The sequence below is a fragment of the Merops nubicus genome, unplaced genomic scaffold (assembly GCF_000691845.1).
Source record: "Merops nubicus isolate BGI_N331 unplaced genomic scaffold, ASM69184v1 scaffold643, whole genome shotgun sequence".
Classification (NCBI taxonomy): Eukaryota; Metazoa; Chordata; class Aves; order Coraciiformes; family Meropidae; genus Merops; species Merops nubicus.
The window spans coordinates 141521-165827 of record NW_008600783.1 but is presented as its reverse complement, the minus strand read 5'-3'; the positions used below and the strand labels follow the sequence as shown (position 1 = coordinate 165827).

At 39.7% G+C, this 24307-nt stretch overlaps 1 protein-coding gene across 3 annotated transcripts in view; it reads left to right on the top strand.

Moving 5' to 3' along the window:
- GJA1 (gap junction protein, alpha 1, 43kDa) overlaps nt 1-2019 on the top strand; it is a 7691-nt gene extending 5672 nt beyond the window's left edge. For 2 of the 3 annotated variants that reach the window (XM_008937767.1, XM_008937766.1), the window contains exon 2: nt 607-2019. In XM_008937767.1, coding sequence (XP_008936015.1) covers nt 619-1764 — 1146 coding nt within the window. In that variant the 5' untranslated portion in view covers nt 607-618 and the 3' untranslated portion in view covers nt 1765-2019. Of the gene's footprint in view, nt 1-602 lie in introns of all 3 variants that reach the window. The other variant, XM_008937765.1, reaches the window with a different exon arrangement.
- The last annotated feature ends 22288 nt before the right edge of the window (nt 2020-24307 follow it).

Here is a 24307-nt window from a genome sequence, read left to right as displayed (position 1 = left end):
GTAGGGAAAACTGCACACATTTCGCAATGATAAAATTTTAGGTATCCAGCCCTAATATTAACTTAGAATAACCTTTTGTATTTAGGTTATACCATGGTTTGCTTTCTTATTCTCTTGAAGAGGGAACATGAGAATTACCATGAACGATCCACACTGAAAGCAAGAAATCTTTCATTTGTTCCTAGCATATTCAGGTATTGCCACTAAGTATTTCCACACTCTGTTTCAGCAGTGTGTCACTTTCTACCTTAGGCAGGTATAGGTCATTGAACTGAGGCTGCCACTGCGGAATTTGAGCCAACCACAGCGGCAACTGAGGGTTGTCATGGACTTCTTGTAAACTGGAGAGAAATTAGAAACCTCTTCTTTCATTGTGCTCTGAGATACACATATATGACGTTCTCTTTTCAGGTTCCCTGACTTCCCACTCCATCTGCAGACTAACTAAAACTTTGGTTTCTCTTCAGATCACGTAGAACACAAGAATTAAAATAAACCTGACATTGCTACTATACTATTATTGATATGTGATTTAGTGTATCAAGGTATTAAAGCTCTGTCTTAACCATGACTTTTTTTTTTTGCTTTATGTCCTTCTTTAGCCAGCATCTTGTGAAGATGGGTGATTGGAGTGCCTTGGGAAAACTTCTTGACAAGGTTCAAGCCTATTCTACTGCAGGAGGGAAGGTGTGGCTGTCTGTCCTCTTTATTTTCCGAATCCTGCTACTGGGGACAGCAGTCGAATCTGCCTGGGGAGATGAACAGTCTGCTTTCCGGTGCAACACTCAACAGCCTGGTTGTGAGAACGTCTGCTATGACAAGTCATTTCCCATCTCCCACGTACGCTTCTGGGTTCTGCAGATCATATTTGTGTCTGTACCTACCCTTTTATACCTGGCACATGTGTTCTATGTAATGAGGAAGGAAGAGAAGCTAAACAAAAGAGAAGAAGAGCTTAAGGTGGTCCAAAATGATGGTGTGAATGTGGATATGCACCTCAAACAAATAGAAATTAAGAAATTCAAGTATGGAATCGAAGAGCATGGCAAAGTGAAGATGCGTGGGGGACTGCTCCGTACTTACATCATCAGCATCTTGTTTAAATCTGTCTTTGAGGTGGCTTTCTTGCTGATACAGTGGTACATTTATGGGTTTAGCCTGAATGCCATCTACACCTGCGAGCGAGATCCATGCCCGCACAGAGTGGACTGTTTCCTGTCCCGTCCAACTGAAAAAACCATCTTCATCCTCTTCATGCTGGTCGTGTCCTTGGTGTCGCTTGCCTTAAACATCATTGAGCTTTTCTACGTGTTCTTCAAGGGTGTCAAGGATCGTGTGAAAGGGAAAACCGACCCCTACTCCCACAGCGGTGCCATGAGCCCTTCCAAGGACTGTGGCTCCCCCAAATATGCTTATTACAATGGCTGCTCCTCACCAACTGCCCCCTTGTCTCCCATGTCTCCCCCAGGGTACAAGCTCGTTACTGGAGACAGGAACAATTCCTCCTGTCGTAACTACAATAAGCAAGCCAGCGAGCAAAACTGGGCCAACTACAGCGCGGAGCAGAACAGAATGGGGCAGGCTGGCAGCACCATCTCCAACTCGCACGCCCAGCCCTTTGACTTCTCCGATGAGCACCAGAACACTAAAAAACTGGCGTCGGGACATGAGCTGCAACCCCTCACCATTGTGGACCAGAGGCCTCCCAGCAGGGCCAGCAGCCGAGCCAGCAGCAGGCCTCGACCTGATGACCTGGAGATCTAAGCTTCTAGCTGCAGTACTTGCTCAACTATGAAACGACGTGCATTGGAAGATGCAGTCAGTGCTGATCTTGTTCCAGTGGAGGTGGTACTTAACAATCTCAAGCAGGAGATTTTAACAATCATAAAAACAAACAAACAAGCAAACAAACTTTTGAAATACTTGCTGGTTTTGGGGGGGATGCGGGGTTGGTGTGGGGTGGTACAGTACACATTGATATTTAATGTAGCTGGTTTAAAGGATTTAAATACTAAAAAAGGAAAAAGGTAGTCAGTACTATGGTAGGGGGCTGTTTTTCTAGAAAGGCTGTAAATATCTGAGTGTATGTGTAAGTGTGTACTATCATGTTTGTTTCTAAAGAATCTTCTGTCATGCTAAAACCCAATAATAACTGAACTCACATTTGTCAGGGTGAAGTGCTGCCTGAAGATGAAAACATTTTTCCTATTCAACAAGCAAAAAAAGTCCAGGATTGCCTCTGATCATTTCCCTGTCAAGAACATTCCATTCTTAGAAAGTGCACTTTGAAGGTAAAGTTTCCTATGTGGTCCTCCAGGTTGTCAAAGTATGCCTGTGAGGACAATCTGCAACCTTTGAACCGTTCAACTCAAATTTCAAACAGGGCCCACCAAGAAATTCTTTGGTCACCTGCGTTTCCAGCCTTTCATACAGGTAGATTTTTGTGATGTGCGTAAGTGGGATGTTTCCACAGTTGTAGAACCGGCAACCACACTCTCTTGCCCACACTGATATTTGTGTCCAGCTGCTCACATACAGTCTAATTAGTACCAGGTAAAACTCAGTTTGCTGCCACTTGCAATTTAAGCATTAAGAGAGGCAAGCAACTGCCTTTAGTGAATTTTATCACACCTTTACTTATATTAAGGGTGTACATATGTGTGTGGGTGTGGAGGTAAAGGTATACACCAGACACCCTCAGAAGCATATGCTGAGAAATCAACACACACAGATTATTTGCAGTTGACACTTTTCATGGATATTGGGAAGATGTGGGCCACTATGTTGTTTACATTCTCCGATTCCTTCGATGCAAGTGAAGCACATGTCATTATATTTTTTTAATTCTATAGAATATTTTCCATGTATCCTAAATGGATGCTTTTTTAAAAACTAAAAAGTAAAAAGGGCCTGATCCTGGATGTCTTGCTCTGGAAAACCTCTTTTTTAAGTCAGTGGGACTTTTTCCTGAATGAAGGCTACAGGATCAAGCCCAAGATGTAGCTAACTGTGTTCTTACTGGCGTGAATGATTTTCTTTTGTAGAAGTTAGGGGTGGAAAAGACCCATTAGGTCATCTAGTCAATCTCCCTGATAGGTAATAATGATGCTTGAATGATAGAAGATGTAGTACTGTAAGCAGGCTTTAGTCTTTTATGTGAGAAACTTAGAAGAAATGCTTTGTGCTGGATTAATAATAAAATATACCTGCGTGACTTTTGCAGTAACTGGTATTTTTCTTGTTCTAAGTATTCACATTTACTGAACTGTAATGTCTATTCAGAGTTTGACAGGTAGGTCTTTCTAGACAGCTCTTGCAACTTTAGTGTTTACACTTAGATTTTGTTTGAAATGCAAGTGAAGTTGAAAGGATTTTTAAAGAGTACAATTCTAACTAATTTATTTGAAGTATATGCTAAAGAAATCTACCAGTTTCTTCAAATGCATAGCCTCTTAGATGAACAGAGATTGACCAAGGAAATACATAGCTTGGTTTCATTTTGCAGCAACACAGATGAATTTATTTCATTTAATACATTATATTAATTTGTTTGACATTCCATGTTAAACTACTGTTGTGTTCAACTTCATTGCATGTATGCAACCATAGTCCGTCGGATCATGTTGTCTGGAGAACAATAGTCAATAAAGTTTTAATTTAGTATAAATATATTTTCTAACTGTCTTTTGCTGGTTTATAAGTCCATATATCTTTTGGTTCAATTTTATAATCCCAACTCCTTCCTTCCCTCTTCATTTTTCCCCAGTCACTCTGGTGTCTGACCCCAGTCAATATTTTGGCAATATTCCTGATTTAATCCATGTGGATTTACTTTGAACTGAAATTTCACAGGACAAGATTCCGAAACCCTCACAATACTGGAAAAACAAGCATCATTTGTGCCACTCCTGGAACAAAGTCATACTCATCATCAACTACTGTAATTCAAATTTTGCCATGAGCCTCAGAAAACATATGTTATTTGCAAACTATTATTAAAAAAAAAAAGATTAATATACTATCACATAATTTTTCAAGCAGTTTTTATATATGGCCTAGATTCAATATTATTAAATCATTCCCTCTAGTTTACATTTCCCCATGTAATCAGATTGCTTGACTGACAGTCAGTTTCACTTCCAGGGATGAAATCCTTATTCCTTCAGAGTCTATGGGAGAAAGGTACTGATTTTGATAAGGCTGCTTCATCATTTAGGTCCTTATCACTGATGAAGACATACAGTGCTTGGCTTTCCAGCATTGGACTCTAAAGGAAAGATCATTCATCTCCTTTTTTTATGTGAAAAAACAAAATACAGTGGTCATACTGTTATCATACAGCTTTCTAGTTTCAAATTTGCTTGTAATTTTAAATCCAAATTCCTCCTCTTATTACTAAAGAAGGGGAAAAATAAGCAGGACAGTGGTAGTAGATTTACACCTCTGAGAGACACTACACAAGCACCAGCACAAGGAATGACTCCTTGAAGTGTTCCTTAAATAATGAGTCACATTTAAGCTGTCTTGTCCTAGTTTGCCTGTACAAAGGGAAGGGCATTCCAAGCATTTTGTGAGGAACATGCCCTTGGAAAGGTGGATACAAAAACATCCAGACAAGTGCTCACCCTGAGACAAAATCTAGTTTCTCCTAGACTGATTGTCAGGTACGTCTCAAGTTAAAGGCCCAGTTCCTTGGGGCATTTTGGACAACTGATATAAATTAGTGCTTCAGTGCCAAGGCTCTCATGAGTGATTTCTTGGTGGTAATGCATGTGTGCATGTGCAGGGTAAAGACATTCCAGGGGGCATTTCTCCCACCTAGATTTATTTCTGTGGAGAGTATTTATTACAGAGTTCAAAGTAATCACAGTGACATATTTTCTATGCCATTCATCCAATTCTTTATACACTGTCTCCCAGTGCATCTCTGCAGCAGCTGTTGCGTTGTCTGCAGGTGACAAAGAATAAGGTGTGATACAGTGCTAGTGTATACTTCTTAACCTCTGTAGAAGGGTATATTAGATACTGAATTCAAACTGCAAAAGATGTAAAAATACACATCACTGAAGGTACTTAAAACAAAACCAAGGTTATCAACGGAACAAGAGGAAACCCCAAATTCAAAACCTGTTAAGTATTTAAAATTTGCTTTGATGTTTTGTGTGAATGTACTTTGAAAAAAGGCAAATTCATCTTAAGGCACCCATCCTGGCCAAGTAATTTGAAATGTTTGTAAAGTTAGAAGGACAAGTTACAGACAGCGTAAAATCTATATGCAGATCATGTAATTTCAGTGTGTTTTAAATACAGTGAGCACACACTGAAGGCTATTTCCTAATTTAGAAATGAAGTTTCCTTATTTAAATGGAAACTATAGCAATGGTTTGATAACCAGAATAAACTTTGTGAATGCATCTGTCACACCCCCTGAAATTGGTAATTTTAAAATTATGTACTCGTATCGTCGTTCCAGACACATGGTTGTTTTCGGTGCTGCTCTGCTGCACAACATCTGCAGCTCAACTGGGCATTACCACCATGCTGGCATTTCCATTGCAATCTCTCTGCATCTTAGTATTGATTTGAGAAAAAAAAAATGTAATGATGTGAGGAGTAGAGTTTTGCAATTTAGATCTCAGAGTTGATCCAGGTCTGAACTTACCTTGAGTGGTTTCTGCTAATTCAAACCTGACAGAACTGACTCTTTTACTGAGCTCATGAACTACCTCTGATATACAATTTTTTTTTCTAATACAGTGTATTATACAAATAGTCAGATTGATTATAATCTCCTTGAAGATGTCTGTCTTTCTTATGGTAGTTACTGCCACCATTTGCAGTTAGATCTGTGAGAGGACTCTTGATGAGTGAGGTGGGGTGCATGGCCCTTGCAGATTCCTCTGGGGGAAAAAAAAAAATGCAATCCTCTAGTGGTGCAGAGCTGTTGAAACTACTCCTACTTTACTTTCATTCTGACTGCCAACATAGACAATAAAGATAGAACCATAAGTTATGTCTGAGAAATCCCTACCAAGATGTATTCTCTGGCTCAGTTCCTTGAAACTATTTGAGGGTCCTCCTTTTTATTCTGATTTATTCTAACATAATGACTCCAAAAACACAGAGCTGTAAGAACAGCTCTGCAGAGGGATGGTTGCCTTTCCCTGACTTAAACCATGTGCTTCTGACGGTGCCCAAGGACATATTCACACCCAGACTCTGTCAGTCCTGGAAAGTGTGTCAGATGTAAATTACATGATGCTAGTACATCCCTAGATTGAAACAGGAAGACCTTATTTGTTCCTGTACTTATTTAAAGGTGTTTTGATAGACACAAAAAAAAAGAGAATGCTTGTGTGAAACTTATTTTAAATGCTCCCTAACATCCAGCACTACCAGGAGACCCTATGAAGCAACACAGACGTTGTGCATGTATACATGGTAGAGCATTATCTATGGGTTCTATGTCTAGAAACTGTGTAAACAGATACAGCTGCTCAGTAATCTTGTAAAAACAGCTGCCTCCAAAATGGCTGCCTTCACTCTTCTCCTGGCAGCCAAAATCCTGTATGCAGCTTACTGGCTTGCTGGAATTTGCAATGCAAAGGCGCGTTGGGCAAAGACAGACATGTTTCTACAGTGATTGTTCTGTGTTAACTTCTTTTAAGTGATGAAGAAGCCTAGCGCTAGAAGCTAGAGGCAGAGAGTCTGGGACAGGCTGCACTTAGCAATACAGAGTCAAGGAAGTCAACTGGTCAAAAGTAATGGCTTTCTGGTGACCGTGGACTCTCCCATCACTTCAAAAGACCCAGTTTCTGCTACTATGTTGAGGAAATGTGCATAACAAAGTAAGATATGTGAGCTTAGACTGGTATAAAAGGGAAAATGTTCAGACATTTAAATTGCTCCTTGAAACAAGTGTAAACCACAATTTCATCCTATATATTAGAAGAGACAGAAAAAAATTCACGAGCTCCAGGATTTCAGTTGTTTAAATCAATGTAAAAGTTCCTCTGTCTTTCAGACACTTACAGATTGGATCCTGAAAAACATAACATTTAATTTTCATTGATACAACTGCAAAGAGAAAGCTTATGACTGTAAGCTAAAAAGTCTTGAATGGTGACCACTTGCTTATGTACAATCATATTATTTACTCACAACTTCCTTTTTACCATAACTCAGTGCAGAGGCAAGTTTATGAAATGCAATCTGAAGGTTTAGTTTTTTTTATACAAACAGATGAAAACTCTGTAAATATAATGAAATACATTCATGTGATGTGCATGTCAAATTTACACAGGTCTACATAAGGGACCATAGGATACTGTAAAACATGCATCTAACTCTACCGTGTTGGGCAGCTAAGGAGTAAAATAAATCTTTACTTTGCCTCTTCTCATCCTTTTTAGAAAGTTTTTCATATCCCAAACACCTGAGCAGTTTTTCCATGCTGCTGAATGTGCCTCTGTTCTCAGTAGCTTTTCTACATGTTTGCTTGGGTAGGAGTCTACATCCTTCTCTTCCTCCTCCTTTTTCCGTCTATAATATAAGCTTTGTAGGGGAAACCATTAAGCAGCCCCAGGTATGTAAGGGCACAATTGATAGCAAAACAGTATGCAGCAGTTCTCTTTTACGTGTCTGCAACTAACTGAATAGGAGAACAGCAGTAAAAATAGTTTAAGGGATTAGAAAAGCGTCTGGATACTTTAGTATCTTAAAACCACCGGCCCTTGCTGAAACAGGCTTTTTCAGTCTCAGCTTCTGCTGAGTCATAGAGTTTGCTGCCTTTGAAGGTTGAAGTAGCTTGGCTCAAATTGAAGTTGTTCTGGAAAAGTTCAAACCTTCTTAATGACCATATTTGCATGCTATTCTCAGTGGTATTTACATATAATAGGACACTCTCCACAGGGAGGCCTCTTCAAAACACAGGCTCTGCTTACACTTTGAATTTCCCTATTCAAAGGGGCATATTCAAAATTATCTATGCATCATAACTTCAAAGTGTTTCACTGGGAGTACTGTGCCTATCTTTGGGAGACTCACCGTAGTTGTTTGAAAGCTGAATATGTAGTCAACTCTAAGCTTGTTACCTGAGTTTTGTGTGTGGAGGTGAAGAAGTATTACTCAGGCAAGAATCCTACATGGTCTGACCCAATGTACTTCTGTTGAGAACAAGGATTTTCTGATGAGTGACTTGAGGTGAAAACCCGCTGCTCTGAGCTTTTCTTATTACCTTCCTTTATTCTGGTCGCTGTAGTATTATTTCAGGAGCACACAAAGGGTTCAACTGTGAATCTGTGGGCCCTGCAGAGACCTAGGACAATCTCAAGAATGTCTTCTGCCTTCATTTTGGTTGTTGGTACCCTTCAGCTCTGTGGACTTTGTACTGACCATAGTGTTTCAATCCCTCAGTGACAGGGTGGATGTTCAGTTAGTGCTGTCAAAGTGTGTGCAAGCAGAGAAAGTGGGTCTGAATTATTCCCCATAGGATTTTCTGTAGAATTGAAGCTAACTAGCCAATCACCATTCTTTGTCCTGAAAAGTCTAGCTGTAAAGGTGTAAAGGGATTTCTGCATGCATGACAGTGAAAACCCTTCCATTCTGGCTCAGGCTTCAGCTGGGATCTATAATACCCTGTTAATCTCCATCTCCTTCCTCACTCCTCCCATGCAGCCATCTTCTTCATCACGCACTTCTTTCCTGCATATCATCTATGCAACAGGTATTTAATGATTTGTACTGAAAAAGCTTTCTGCAGGGATTATTTTTTCCTTGCATCATGAGGTAAGGAGCACTCAAGTGTCTTAGAATACCCTTCTCTATTAAATATGTTTTAATTAACAAGTTGATGTTTCTATTTCATTCATCCAGAATGACTGAATTAATTATATTAAGTTCATTCAGAATGAATCTCACAGTTGTTAACTGGTGCAAGTTTTGGCTGACAGCTTAGAAAATAATTCTGTATCTCACTTCATACAAGTCCATATTTGCCTCACTTTCTTTTTCATAGGATTTTATAATTAAGGAAGGCAGCAGAGGAACTCAGAATGCTAGTTATCTACCTTAACCAGATGCAGTGAAAGTGCAAGGACACGGAGTTCGTTCAAATTTTCCTCCCACCTTAGTCCCAAATGGACTTAAAGCTAGGCTCCCACTTATGATTATGTATGCTATATAAATAATAATAATACCTAGAGTTGCACAGATACAGCACTTTTCATCATCAAAGTACTTTGAAAGCCCTCTATAATTAGTGTGCTACAGAGTCATCTCGTGTGATACTGCATGAACTCTGGTGTTACCCACTGCAGGAGCCAAAAAGAGAATCTGAACAGCCACAGAGATTATGCATAACCTCCATTATCATTACGAGATGAACTAAAAAATGCTGAACAAGGATATTTTAGTACTTCACTCAGGAGGAGGATCCACAACTAGCAGGAAGCCAGTCTCCCTAAGATAAGGAAACAGGAATGTTTTCTTTGCTGGTAATCTACTACTTCACATCTCTAAATAAATTTTACCTTGAACTAAGTCTCAGTCAAGCTGGCAGCAGATCACAGGTAGATTACCTCAGTATATGGAGTCTTCATCTTCATGTAACTAGAATACATCAATCTGTTTTTTTATTAAAAAAGCTTTAATTTGATAGAGTCAAAAGGGGTGCAGACATACTATATATAAATAAAATAGATTTCTACAGACTTTTATGAAACTCCAGGGGAGCAAATTATCTGGATTGCACCATTGGCAACGGAAAATCCAGATGAGCACAATTTAAAGATTATGGTATTTTCCAGGTATTTCCAGCATGCTTGCAATAGATCCTTGTGAATATTCAGGAGCTTGCTCTTTAAAAGACCTTGGCAGTTGCTGGAGATTATCATCCCAGCATAAGTTTGCAAACAGCCTTTCAAAACTACATCACTAAGAAAAGAGGAAAAAAAAAAAAAAAAAAAAAAAAAAAAAAAAAGAGTAGTAGCAACCCATTCAACCTGGCAAATAAAACAGCACAGAGGAATAGAACATTTTGGATAAAGAAAACTTGGAGTATTTCTGAACTTTAATAACTTCTATCTTCTCCAGCCTTGTCTGTTGACTAGCATGTATTTTCTGGGCAGAAAGGCTAATGTGCTTTATTTGCCTTTTCCAAATAATTTCTTCTTGTATACATTTAATAGGGCGAATGGATACCCTTCTAAAACATAGTATATGCTAATGAACATCTGAAGAACAACGTTGAGACTAGATTTCAAAATTTACGAGCAAGTAGAAGTAAGTCTGCTTCGTATGCTGTTAATGGACACATATCCACATGCCTTGATTTTTTGCTCAATTTTAAGATCAGTATTTTATAAAAAAAAAAATTGGTGTTCTTCCCTGTTATATTTAAATATCACACAAAACCATAAACATAACCATATGTCAGAATGAGGTTCTTACTGATGAGCGATGGTTTGGATTCAGCTTCTTTGCGTTTATTTTTACTGCTTATTCCATTTGCTTTAGGTGAAATATATTCTCTCCATGTATTATATTCAGCATATTTTTAGCTACTCCTGAATTGCTTAAGGAGAAGTCAGCATATGACCTCAAGAATATGAGAGGTGGCTCCTAAGGCTTCCTTTTCTCTTTCCCATGGTGCATCAGGACAGTTTCATCAGCATGGCAACAACTAGCTATCTGCAAGTAAGAAATAATGGTTTGGAAAATCAGCAAAGCAAGAAAAGGGCTGGGGAAGAGCAGCAAGGTGAATCATTTGGGCAGCCCTTTCACATTTCAAGCAACCACAGCTGTCTCAGTTCTCCAGCAAGAGAATTTAGCCTTCCACACCAGCTATTTTTACAGTGGTGGAGCTGCTCAGAGGAGGAAGGAAAGGGAGTGACTAGGCACAGCTACATGAGAGGTGCTGTAGGAAAAAAAGTTGACAACCAGGAAACGGATGCTTGAAAAGAAAGAGTTGCACTACAGTAGCTGTTCTGTGATCTTCCTACACAGAACAATAAAGAAACTTTGGATCTGAGATTACAGCGTGGAAGGTGATGGAGGTGAGAAACTCAGAGTTTGAGAGCCTCCAGGAACTCCTGGGGTTTCTCTGGGCCTGACAGTGCAGTCTTTTGAAACATGTGATGAATACATACCCCAGCAGATAAACATGGTCTGCTTCACAGTTCTGCTGGGCGGTACACATCCATGCTGAGGCACGGTGTCCAGTTCAAGGAGATGATGGGGAAAATTACTGGTCTTTTTTTTCCAGATTCAGACTTCTCGTTTTCAAAACCATTTACACAGTTGTGTTTTCCCACTGTCACTCCCTGTTGGACCCCTGTTTGGCCTTGTTTTGTTTATTACTTATCTGTCATTGCTTCCTTTTTTTTTTTATCCTCTCAGTGGTCAGTTGTACCTTGCACGGCTGAGCTTGCTAGGATTATCCAGAGGTATAGCCTGGAGCAGTATTTCCACATCCCAAGGACGCTGTGGCTGACTCAATGTATCCAGCAGAGAAGGAGATGTGCCCAGCCAGGGCCGAGTGCCACAGCAGTGTGGCTGCACCGCTTCCGGAGCTGTCACACCCTGCTGCACTGAGTCACCAGGAGGCACTGGCGCAGGCTACTGCTGGCTCAGAGATGGGCAAGCTCAGAGAAGAGCACCAGGCTGCTGCACACAGCTGGCCAGCCTCGAGTCATCTTTCATGCTGCTCCTTCTCTCGGGTTTGACATAGCCTCTTGGATCCCATCTGCACTCTGTGGCATCTGACCCTTAAATGCCACTAGCTCTTCACTTCTTTGTTCTGTTTTCGATTGCTCTGGGCCATACTCAGACAAGCTTTTCAAACTGTAAGCTTTTCAGGCATTCGCTATCAAATGTAAATAAGCCCTTGGCAGCAGGGTACAAACCGAGTAATTGATCTGTTAATGGTTAGATGTATTGGGCAAAAGAGGAAGATTCATTTTGCAGATTTTTGGAAGGAGTGTGTCAGAGTAATTATTCTTTTAGCATCCACATGCTCTTGGGCCCATTAATAAATTTGCAAGTGAAGGAACTGGAAACCTTATGTAGGTTTCTCTAGGCAACATTAATTGTGAGTGTACGTATTTCTTAGAGACTTTTTGATTCCTTTATTTACTCCCGAAAAACTTAAAATGAACATACATTTTCAAAAGTCGTTACTGACATTTCTCAAGGTGACCTGGTGTCCTGTGCCATCAACCTCTCAACTGGGACTTATCTGAGCCAATAGCAGTGACCACAGGTCACTGGAAGACAACTGAGGAAATCTTCAGTCTGTGACTGAACGACCTTGAGTGCTGGATTTCCTTTCTGTAAAATCCTGATTTTATTCCCATCACTTGTGTGCCTTATACATGGAAACTTGGGGACAAGAAGATGACTGGTGGTGTGCAGAACTAGGCTTAGCTATGGCACAGGGAGAGGTCACCTTTGGAGAAAGGATACAGTCATTGCTCTGGCCTGTCCACCTTATCCTCATGACAGAAAGACCTGGCCTGCTGATCATTCACTGCCTGCAGAGATCTCCTGTGTAAAACACTATTCAAAAGGAAGTTTAATCAGTAATAATTTAAACCAAATCTCACTGTAAACTAGTAACCTAACTGAACCTAGGCTGAAGAACAGATGCATGAATTGGTCTGTTTTCTGTGCAGTGCAAGTGGAGCAAGCATCTGAGCACCTTGCCTACCACCCCTACTGATAGCACCATCATTTGTCTGTCAAAAGCATATAGATAGAAATTCAACTACCAAAAAATGCTGGTACACTTGAGGACAGTTTACCAGAAAGTTTTGTTTTCCATAGACATTTAATATTGCATAAGCGAAAAGGGATGTGAAATTCAGTGGAATTCCAACTGAAAATGTTAGTGAAAAAGGGAGCGTGCTCATTCGGAAAAGCTGCTGCAGGTCTTTGCAGCAGCTGCTGTCCAGATGAAGCTCTCCTGGCTTGATTCCAGGCTACTTTAAAGGTCCCATGATGCACCATAGCCAACCCTCTTCTCTGTTCCCATGATGCATACTGGAAAATCCAAATAATGTTGCACCACGGGGAATATTGTTTTCCATTTATGAATGCTTATAAATACTCAAAACCAAACCTGATCATGGAACCTACTATGTAAAATGTCTTGCAAATTTTTTTTGTTAAATGCCCTGATTAACTTAATCAAAAACGATAGCAGTTTCATATATAAGGCTGATGACTGAAAGTAAGCAGAAAGAGGCACAAGATGAAACAATTTGAGACAGAAACTCTTTGCCATCTGGATTCATGACCTCTTTGGCTTACAGAGGTTTTACTGTGGCACCAACAAATAAAACTCAGCATCTGAATCTATAAACAAACAAAAAAATGTAAACACGTTTCTAATATTGCTTCATTTTTAAACAGCTGCTTTTTAGGTGAAGAAATATTGTACATGGTGGTTTTCATGCTGGGTGCCAGGCTCCCCACAGATAGTTCAATGAAGATCTTGTGTCCCCATAGAGAATCTGACTAAAGGGGAAGCAGGTGGCTGAAATGACCCAAAAAAAAAAAAAAAAAAAGAACAAAAAAAAAAAAAAAAAAAAAAAAAGCCACACCAAACCAAACCAAAAAAACCCAACCAACCAAAAAGAAACAGGTCTAACTCCTGCTGGGAACTCCTGCTGCAGGGTGGGGAGACTCAGTGGTGATGCTTACGTGCCTGAAATCTCGCCAGCATTGGTTGTCTGGTTGCTCCTGCACTTGATGAATTGTCTCTGAGGATCCTGCCTGCACATACCTTTTCTCAACACTTTGACTACCTCAGTCTATTTTTAACAGCTACACTTTCCATGATTAGATTTTAATGCTATTTATTTATTTAAACCAAAGCAAACAATTCTGCATAAGCTGAACATTCCAGTGGGCATCACTCTTGGCTGTGCAGAGGAGTCTAAATCTAGGTTAAATTGCATTCCTTGAATGGTAGATAAAGTTGGGTCATGTGCAGAAGCTTGGTGAAGAGTAACAGTCATTCTTTCATTGATCGCAAAAAAATTAAATAAGGAAAGATAGGTTAAAGTTCTCTCAACGACTGCACTGCCTATATATAGCAATTACCCCTCACTTTTTCCCCTCCCTGCTCTTAGTTGAAGGTGTAGTGCTTATAGTCTCATCATCTGCCTTAATGGAGTGAAGTCCTCTATATGTTCACTGCAGTTAAAGGGTATGAAAGGCTTTGGGTAATTAACCTCAATGTCTCAGTTATGTCCTTGCAGACATCTGGAAGTGTGAGGCTTTTAGCTCCCGCCCTCCTGCATAAGTAGCCAAGGCGGGTATGAAAATTAGGCGTCTCTCAAAACCACCTTTTTCCCCAAAAAAGAGAACATCTCCCCATATCTGTGGCACTGCTGTTCCCAAGGCTTTGCGCTAGGCTTCCAAGGCTTCCTGGTAGGAAAGGAGAGTGTGCTTACTATTTGCATCCCCATTACTAAAATAAGTCGCTTGTGTTAAAATTAGCAGTGGGCAAACTGTTTCAGTTAAAACAAGAATTGTCCTGCATTGGTGCCGATCCTCAAACTAAATTCAAGCCAATTTTATTTTCAAGTTTTAAAAGTAATAAAAAGTAATAAGCATGCAATGTGTATATAGACATATACACAGAAAATAGCTCAGGGATTAGAAAAAGATGTATTTTGCATCTGGACCCCCAGTTTTGCGCATGCATATGTGTGCAAGTAACTTTACTCATGTGAATTGTCCCCTGATGCCATGCACTATTTCCTGCCTAATCAGGCAACATATACAAAAGGCTTTAATGCATATGGGCACTATAACCTGCAGAACATCACTGCTTGATGCATCAAGTGAAGAAAGCTGATGCTTGTTAGGAGGACAAAGCTGGCACCAATTAAACCACGTCCAGCACATTGACTCCACTTGCTGGAAGCAGAGTCATCCCCAAGTGTTGTTTTAGGAAGTGCAGCCAGCCCTGTCTACAGCAGGATGTGGCTTCCAAATATCACGGGTCGCATATAATCTATTGCGTAAACTGAAGGGGGGATGAAGGGTGGAAGGGATGAGGCTCCATGGGGCTGTGGGGGGAGAGGAAGCGTTGTCCATGTACACTATTTCACACATAAAATTCATTTCTGAGGGTTTTTATTTTAGCAGTCCAGAAGCAGATCATTCCTATGTGAAGTTTCACAGTACCAAACTGTGAACATAAGGTTTGGGGTTTTTGTTTGGATATTTTGTTCTTGTCTTCAAATGCTTCAGTGTGGATGAGTGTGTCTATGCCTCTGCAATTGTGTGCGTGTGTGGTAGCCACGTGTCAGGGTGTGAGGATGCCTATTATAAGTTTAGACTGTCTACCTAAACTTTAATGAAAGTGGTTTCATGGCTTATGCAGCTCTGACCTGGCCTATGGAGAGTAACACATGGTGCCACCCAGCACAGACAGACATCTCACTCCTGTATGATTTCTCTTCCAAGGACATTGACCAGGGCATACCCTGACCTCTCCGAAAAACCTATGTATCCCCTTTACAGGTTCAGAAACCCTTTCACTGCAGTTGCTATCTTGTATATCCACCAAACTTCTGGCTCTCCACAGATCTTGCTTAGATCTATCTTCTAGAGTGGCAATGTGGCTTTACAGCCACCTTCTTTCAAATTTGTCATGAACATCCCTCACACATTCCTGTTCTTCTAAGTAAGGTAGCATGTCATTTTTGCTCTATATCTGGGCATGAATGAACAAGGGAGTCAGCTATCAGGTGCACCTAAAGATATAGTTCTACCTGTAGGATTTATGCAATATATGTCTGGAAAGTGCCAACACACACTAAAAGTATTTTCCTGTCTGTAAGGGAGGTCTAGATGAACTGCTTGAGGCTTTTGCAAGTATTGGCAATTCAGCTTGGCACCAGCTTTACAGGAGTGAGAAAATTCAAAGATGAACTTTCAGTGGTAATAGAACAGGAACCTCTAGTTCTAGTCTGTGTTTGGATGACGCCTTCATATCCTATGGGTTAAATCCTAGTGTTTCAAGTTGTCAGATTATTCTCAACATGAGTATTATCTGCCTCCGTGTACTTACCACTGTGAAACAGTCAATGCTATGAAACAGCTTCCTCTTGAACAGCTCTCACCCTGCCTTAGTATGCACAAGGTATGTTGAATATCAGACCTTTTTGTCCATAAAGTAGTTAAACACAGTAAAACTGCAGGAAACTAATATCAAATGAAATTAAAATACTGCCTGAAGACCTCCATGGACCGAGATGAGTTACAAACACTTCAAATACATGTTAATTGGGCCATACAATCCAGTATTTAAGCAAAGACGTGTATTTTGTTTGGCTAGAGTGTACAGGAGAGATTTTAGGTCAGAGCCTCCATGGCCCTGGTGAAATTTGTGGGCAGCTGTTGGAGAAGTTTACCTTACAATATACTTGAAAGACATACAGAAAAAACAGAACAGGAGATCATTATTGTGCAACTCCATATAATCAGCAATGCCTATTTATGTTTTGTTACCCTCAAGTCCCTTGCAAAAGATGAAGACAGGCTTCTGAGGCATTGACTGGAAGAAAAGGTGATATAGGATTTATCTTTCTTGAGGTAAGCATGCAGAGGAGGAAGACTTCAAGAAGCCTGCCATCCACCAGCTGTCATGCTGCATCTCTGATGGACTCTGTACAAGACAAGCCAACATATTGCAGTCTGTACAACATCACCGTATCCCCCATCTCCCTGGTTCATGCACTGTGGGACCTTCCCACAGTGGCAGTGAAGCAGCAAGAACTTCAATTCTGTTTGGTCTTGTGCAACGAAGGTTGGAAAAGAGCAGTGAGAAAGACCACCTGCACCAGCCCTGTCAGGAAGTAGATCCCAACTGATCAATTCAGCATGGAAGCCCTTATGCTGCCTGTGGATGCAGGCAGACTGGGGAGCACTGAGGGTAAGACAGTTGCAGGTTGAACCCATGAGCTGCACTCTTTCTCGGGTCATACTGTTAACCCCAGGGTGAGGGCATTCAAGTACCCTTAGGATGGATGTGTTTCCTTTTGTATTTGATGCCATGTACACATGAGAGATGGTATTTTCTACCTTTATGAGAATACTTGAACCAGGAGAAGCTAAGCCTATCAGGATCTTTTTCTTTCACCTCTGCAAAACCAAAAATTATACCTAGTTAACTTAGGTGCATTAGGTGACTCATTGTGTTATGAGTTCAACATATTTCACATGGACAATGTTGCATCTCTGTTCAATAAGTAATTTAAAAGAGCTATTCATGACATCCAAGACATAAACAGTCTGGCTGTGAGCCACTGTCTTACGTCCTGATCAACTCTGTCACATTTTTTTGTTTTGAAATTCCTCATCTTAAAAATATGAGTCAACATAAATAGCTTTGATTCTGTATTACCTTATTAACCAATGGTGGGTGACTCTACCCATAAAATATTTACATAGACAGCAGTCTTGTGCTAGTAATGTATTTTCACATTACTTAGTAATTTAAAACATGTCAACCCCTTCCAAATAGTGGGAACACTCCAAACATGGAACTGATGTTGACCTTAAAAGGTGACTCCTCTTTATTTTAAGTCAAGCAACAATCATTACCACAGATTATCGCTCTGCACTCTTCATAAAACTCCTTATCAGCAATGCCCCCAAATATAACTCTAAATGGTAAAGAAAACAGTAGATGGAAAGGACTGATGCTACATCAACAGCATGTCCTTTAAGGGAGCTTGTGGAGGACCGTATGGAAAATTCACCATTTTAATATAAATGAGGTAAATCAGTGACATCTATTTGGCTTTTTACAAAGTTAATTAATTGTGTGTTTAACTACCTGAACCTGCATCTGATCTTCTTTGTATCATAAGGAGTGTGCATGAGTATTGACATATGTATACACGTGCATAAATATTTTTATGTAAGGTATATGTGTATTATATATAGGTATTTTGTTGTTTTGTTTTGGTTTTTTTTTCTATTTTCAAAGTCCTGTTTCTTTTTCTGTTATGAGAGCACCAGATGATGGAAGACGAAGAAGTGTGCTTAGTTTGTTCTCTGGAGTACAGCATGTACTATAACGTTCTGGTAACAGATTGGGAAAAAATACTGTCCTGTTTTCTCCCAGGGCAATCAATAGAACTGAATTTTGGCTTCTCAAGCCACAGTACATTGACATGGTATGAGCTGGAGCTGGTAAAAGAATATATGTTTAATGTATTTATTTATCCTATGGATGTTTATATGATACATTATATTTTCAGTGTGTTCAGCAGCGTAGGATGGTGGTCTCCATTTTGCATAGTAGATGACATGTCTCCTTTGGCGGATACTTAGTCTATTCACCCAACCAAATAACTAAAATGCTTTACAAAGAAAGGGAAGGGAAAGGAAGGGAACAGAAGAAAAAGAAAATCTGCAGACTGGAGCAGATCACAGAAACAATAAAACCTCTACCATGTACAGGACAGAAAACCTGATAGCAGCATGCTCCTCAGGGAACAGGCAGATATAGAAGATTTTTGGCCAAGTTCTCATGATCTTACTGATTTATTGTTATTGTACCTCAGGTTTGTTATATAATTTAATGTTGTGGGAAAACAAACAAACAAAACCAAACAAAAGCCACAAAACCCCAAACATTTAAATTCATTTTTTTTAAAAACCTTTATATCTGTATTTCACCTGTAGTGGTATGAGAATTAAATATAGTATTTTCTAGAGGACATGCAATATTCAAGAGAATGAATACCAGCATCTAAAGCTGGAAGGGCTAAAAAAAAATTCAGTTTGGATTTTGCCATTTTTTCTCTCTCTTTTCAGTATTTTATTATTGGTCAGACTTCCAATGTTTTTCATCTTGATCAAACAGTCCATTGAAGAACAGAAGTGTATTAAAAGATTCATGTTGAAATCAAAGTTATATGAAATCAGCAGAGATACTGTTACTGGCTGTAATAAGTAAAGTTCACACAGCCTGTCCCTGGGACAGAGCAAGTCCACTTGCACTGAACCTGAATGGAAGGGCAGGATGCTTCATGTCAAATAGTGAAAGCGAAGAAGGGGATTGTAAGATAGCTACAGTGATTTGTTTAAAATACCATTAGTTGATCCAAGGTCAGAGAGCAGCACAGTCATCTCAAGTGGAGGGTTTTAAGTCTCTTGGATGAGACCAGAGACCCTCACCTCTAGGCCACCCCAGGGCCAGAGGGATGGAGATTACTAACATAGGGTCTGTGATCTGAAGAGGGAAAGAGAGAAAGAAGGAGTACTTACCTGCTGATTTCACTAAACCAACTCTAAACTACTACCCTGCCACTTGAATGGCAAGGATGCTGAGCAACCTTGGCCAGAGCAATGGAGACTTGTTGTTGTGAGGTCCAGACAGTGGGAGCAGGAAAGCTCCCAAGAGGTTCTAGGACAATCTACATCTATGTGACATTAAAATATTTACAGCTGGACCTTAGAATCCCTGTGACAGCAGATACCACTGCAGCAGGGATATCTCTAACAGTGTTCAATTCTTATGAATGTTAAGGATGATATTTGTAAAGAGGGAGCTCTGTACGGTGATGAGCTTTCCTACAGAAACTCTATCGGAAATGGTCATGGTTGAGGTAGGAAGAGGGCAATGTGATTACCTTAGCTGATTTGCCTTTTATTCTTCCTTGTCAACAAGCCTACTTCTAATGCAGGCAAAATTCCTACATTTGGTGATGTATTGTGGCAAAAGAAATAGTTTTCCTTCTTTTGTAGACCTTTCATTTTCAACAACAAATGTGGAAAAAGTCTAATTCTTCAGTAAGAATGTAAGCCTAATATTTTACATAAGCATAATCTTTCCTTTTAGTTAACAGTGGGCACACTTTAAAGCAGGCAAGGAAATAATATCAAAGAATCATAGAATGATTTGGGTTGAAAGGGACTTTAAATATCACCTAGTTCCAACCCCCCTTACCACCCACAGGAACACTTTCCACTAGACTGGGTTCTTCAAAGCTCCATATAACTTGGCCTTGAACACTTTCAGGGATGGGGCATCTGCAGCTTCTCTGCGCAACTTGTTCCATTGTCTCACTATTCTCACAATGAAGAATTTCTTTTTAATATCTATTCTAAATCTACTCTTCCTCAGTTTAAAGCCATTACCCATTGTTCTATCAGTACATGCCTCTGTAAAAAGTCTCTCCCCAGGTTTTTGTAGGCCCCCTTTCAATACCAGAAGGCTGCTATGAAGTCTCCTTAGAGCATTATCTTCTCCAGGCTGAACAAACTCCAACTCTCTCAGCCTTCACAGAAGAGGTCCATGTCCTTGCACTTAACCTTGTTGAACTTAATGAGGTTGGCTTGGGTCCACTTCTCAAGCTTGTCAAGGTCCCTCTGGATGACAACCCTTCCTTCCAGTGCGTTGAACACACCACCCAGCTTGGTGTTGCTGACAGACTGGCTGAGAGTGCACTTGATACCACTATCCATGGCACTGACAAAGATGTTAAACCATGATGGTTCCAACACTGACCCCTGAGGAACGTCACTTGTCACTGGTTGCCACTTCAACATTGAGCTGTTGACCACAATTTTTTGAGTGCAACCATCCAGCCAATTCCTTATCCACTGAGTGGTCCATCCGTCAAATTCATGTCTCTCTAATTTAGGATCAATGATATCATGCCGAGGACAGTGTCAAATGTTTTGTGCAAGTTCGTGTAGGTGATGTCAATTGCTCTTCCCTTATCCACCAATGCTGTAACCTTCTGTATAAGGCCATTAAATTTGTCAGGCATGATTTGCTCTTAGTGAGGCCACATTTGCTATCATCAATCACCTCCTTATTTTCCAATTTATGTTTTTGAGTTTAGAATTAGAAACATTGTAATGAAAGCAGATAGGGCTAATCCTTCCTTGCAAACGGAATAGACTTTTTGTCTTAGTATATGAATGCTGTATTTATAATTTTATTTTTATTTTTGTGTCTATCAGAGTTAGCATTTTTCACAATGTTAGTAACTGTTCTGATCTTAGGTTGGATTTTGGATGGTGAGACTAGTGAAGGGTTTAATGATCTTTGTTGAATCAGGTCTTTGGAATGTAAAATATGTGGCCATTCTGATTTTGTAAAAGTAATAGGTTTAGATATAAAATTTGTAATCTAGAAAATCTCACAATGAAATAAAATCCCATGTGGAGACAGGTTTTGTAAAGCTGGTGTTCAGCAGTGACAGCAGTTAGAGAACAGCACAATAGTTTCAGATGCGGAATAAAGTTGAAATGGGTGTTCAGATAATTTTTTTTTTAAAAGCTAGTGAACACCTTTAAAATACCTATCAGCCTGACAATCCTATTTTTCTAAAGCAAAGTCCAGGTTTCCTTACTGTGCTCATCATTCTAATCCTATTCCACCTGGTTACTTTTGGCTTGGCTTGGCTTTGCAGGATATGAAACAATTTTCAACTGGATGTAAATACAGTATCACTGAATTGGTGGTGCAGTACTCTATTTTACTGTAAAAAATCATCACACAAGAAGCCTAGTAAGTCCCCTTCACAATTTATATAATGGTTCTCTGTAACGTAAGTTAAGAAGTCCAAAGGCTACCTCGTATTGAACAAGGCCGAGTAAGACATGGTGTGGCGTAACTGGGAGATTCCCATCTGTGGGCAGTTAGAGTGGTGCAAGAAGGTGAAGCTTGGACATAGGGCAAGGAGTTTGGAGCCTTCTGTCAGTCATGTTGGATAAATGACTTCAAATTATTATCTGTTGCCTTTTCCTCTTTTTACAGGTAGGAATTATAGCCTCCCAATATATATGGAGTGAAACCTGACCTGATAAAGCAGATGCCATTCTCTCCCAAAACAGGTGGAGAGGAGTATCAGGAGGTTTTCATTACTGACTGAGTGGTGGATGAATGTATGCTCCCCAAGCCAGTCTCAAATGTCTTCCTGTTTTACATACCCAATTCCTTCATCTGAAGATCTGAATCTTTTCGTATAATATTCTAGATTTGTTCCAAGTTACATAAAGAGGAAATTGCAGAGAGATAAAGCACATTGTTAAACACCTTGTCCTAGTCCTTTCTACTATTCCTAGAAATATCCGTGATATCTTTGTTAAACTTTTTGGAGCTCTGGCCATGTACAGCATAAAGCTCAACCAGTCATTCTACCTTTAGGTGTCAGCTCTTGAACTGTGGTGGAGTCCCTTGGAGAACGGGAGTGAAGGAGTGGAACAGTAACATCAGTGAAATACTAATGTCAGGCAATAAGGCTGAACTAATTATCTTACATATACATTATAATTTGATTTTTAATTATGCAATCACATACCTTTTTAAGAGGATTGTTTCCTGATTCAGTGTATCTGTTGGGCTGCACTCACATAACATACTAAAAAATGCTCAGCTGCATTCTCCTTGTTCAGTGTGTGGCCAGATGACTTATTTACTGGATTCCCTTCTAGATCTAGAATTATTAATTTCCTCACAGATTTTTCTGTAGTACTATTATAGACCTTCAGAAACTAATTAATGCTTATCTTTGTTAGACTGCTGTGTAATAAACTGAATTTACTTCCATTTAGAGATGAGCATGGACAAGAGCATGGAGAGTTTAAGCTGGAATAAACTCTGATTTGGTGTGCCTGACTTGAGGTATCTAAGACATGCTTTCTAAGTGTTTTGTGTTATCTGGCATGATGTATATTCAAGCACAACTCCCCTTAACCTCATTTACAGATGAAAGAGATCAGCAGTTTTCCAAATCATGTTATATTCTTCCTCAAAAGAAAAACACAGTTACTAGCCGTCTCTCAAATGGTGAGTGATGTGGTCAACTTTTTAAAATTACATGGTAAAAACACATTAGAAGAGCCCAGTTCCCCAGGCCAATGTCCATCTTGAAGAAGAAACTACTTCTACAGTCCTTTGCGTCATTCACTACCCATTTTCAACCTCTATAGTGGCTGACACTGGTAGAGATCCTGCAACTGAGGTTTCCTTTACTGCACAGTACTGGCGCAGCTCATGAAGCCACTATTACCATCTGGTAGGAGGAAAATAGAGATAATGTGTTTAATTACTGTAGCATAATGCATATACGTCAAGTTCTAAGAACTTAAAAACTGAGTTTTGTGGTGAGTATTGCTGGATAATGGTATACCATCTCTAGATACAACAAGAGTTGCAGGTGTCACCTTCACAAAGATAACTGATTTCCTAGAAGTGGTTCCAAAATCCATTTGAAATATGCTTAAGCAAACAATCTTGAATGCATCTTTCTTATCTTTGTACTTCAGTGCAGGCTTTCTTCTGATATAGCATTTGAGGTCCTCATATCAGAATTGAACCCTGCTGATGTTATGAATTCCACATACAGGGCTAATCTGTGTATAGTTTTATTTATCACTTTTATGGCATATTGCATTTAATGGAACCCAGATTTCCAACCTATAAATCTTCAAGAAGATTTTTATTTTACTTCTCAAGGAATTCCAGTGTATGACAGTTCTAAACCCAAGGAAACCCCCCAACACTACTGTTTATGTGCCAAATATTTACTTAGTGGAAAACAAGTAACACAAGACCTTTCATCAATAATCAAGTCTGTTTATCTGGAATGTTTTTTTACAAATTATCCATTCCTTTAGGCTTAAAAAACTGAATTCCACAGGCATAAGGTACTATGTCTTTGCAGTTATTGCCCAGAGGTGTTTTCCTTCCTTTGAAGTTTTAAGTCATTTTACCATGGCAAATCTGTACTTTTACATGTAAAGGCACTGCGTAAAGAGAGACCAATCACATCTCAGCAGCCATGTTGTGACATAGGGACATCTGTGAGCAATGACCTTTAGACATAAAGGACGGATTAAGGCAAGAAAAGAAGCCTGTGGAGTACCACAGGAAGAGCAGCCCATGATAACTGAACTAGCATGGTATCTGCCATCATAAAGCTGATTAGTCATTATTTTTGAATATGGTTGATCTGGAACTGTGAATTGATACTGGATTGGTGGTTTGGACCATGTGGCAAGTATCAGGAACCCTAAAACTGGATTTGCAATTTCATGGAGACATGGCCTAGGATTTTACCTTGTGATTGTTACCACACATGAATGAACATGTGTCACTCTTTAGATCATAATAGTGACTGGGATACCTACTCATGGTGCAGCTGTGCTTTCAAGTTTAAACAAATCTTGGTGGTCCTGTTAAAATCAATTAATTGTGAAAGCAGTGCTGGAGCAGATTGTTTTCCAGACCCTGCTGATTCTGTAAATATTATCAATATTAGCTAAA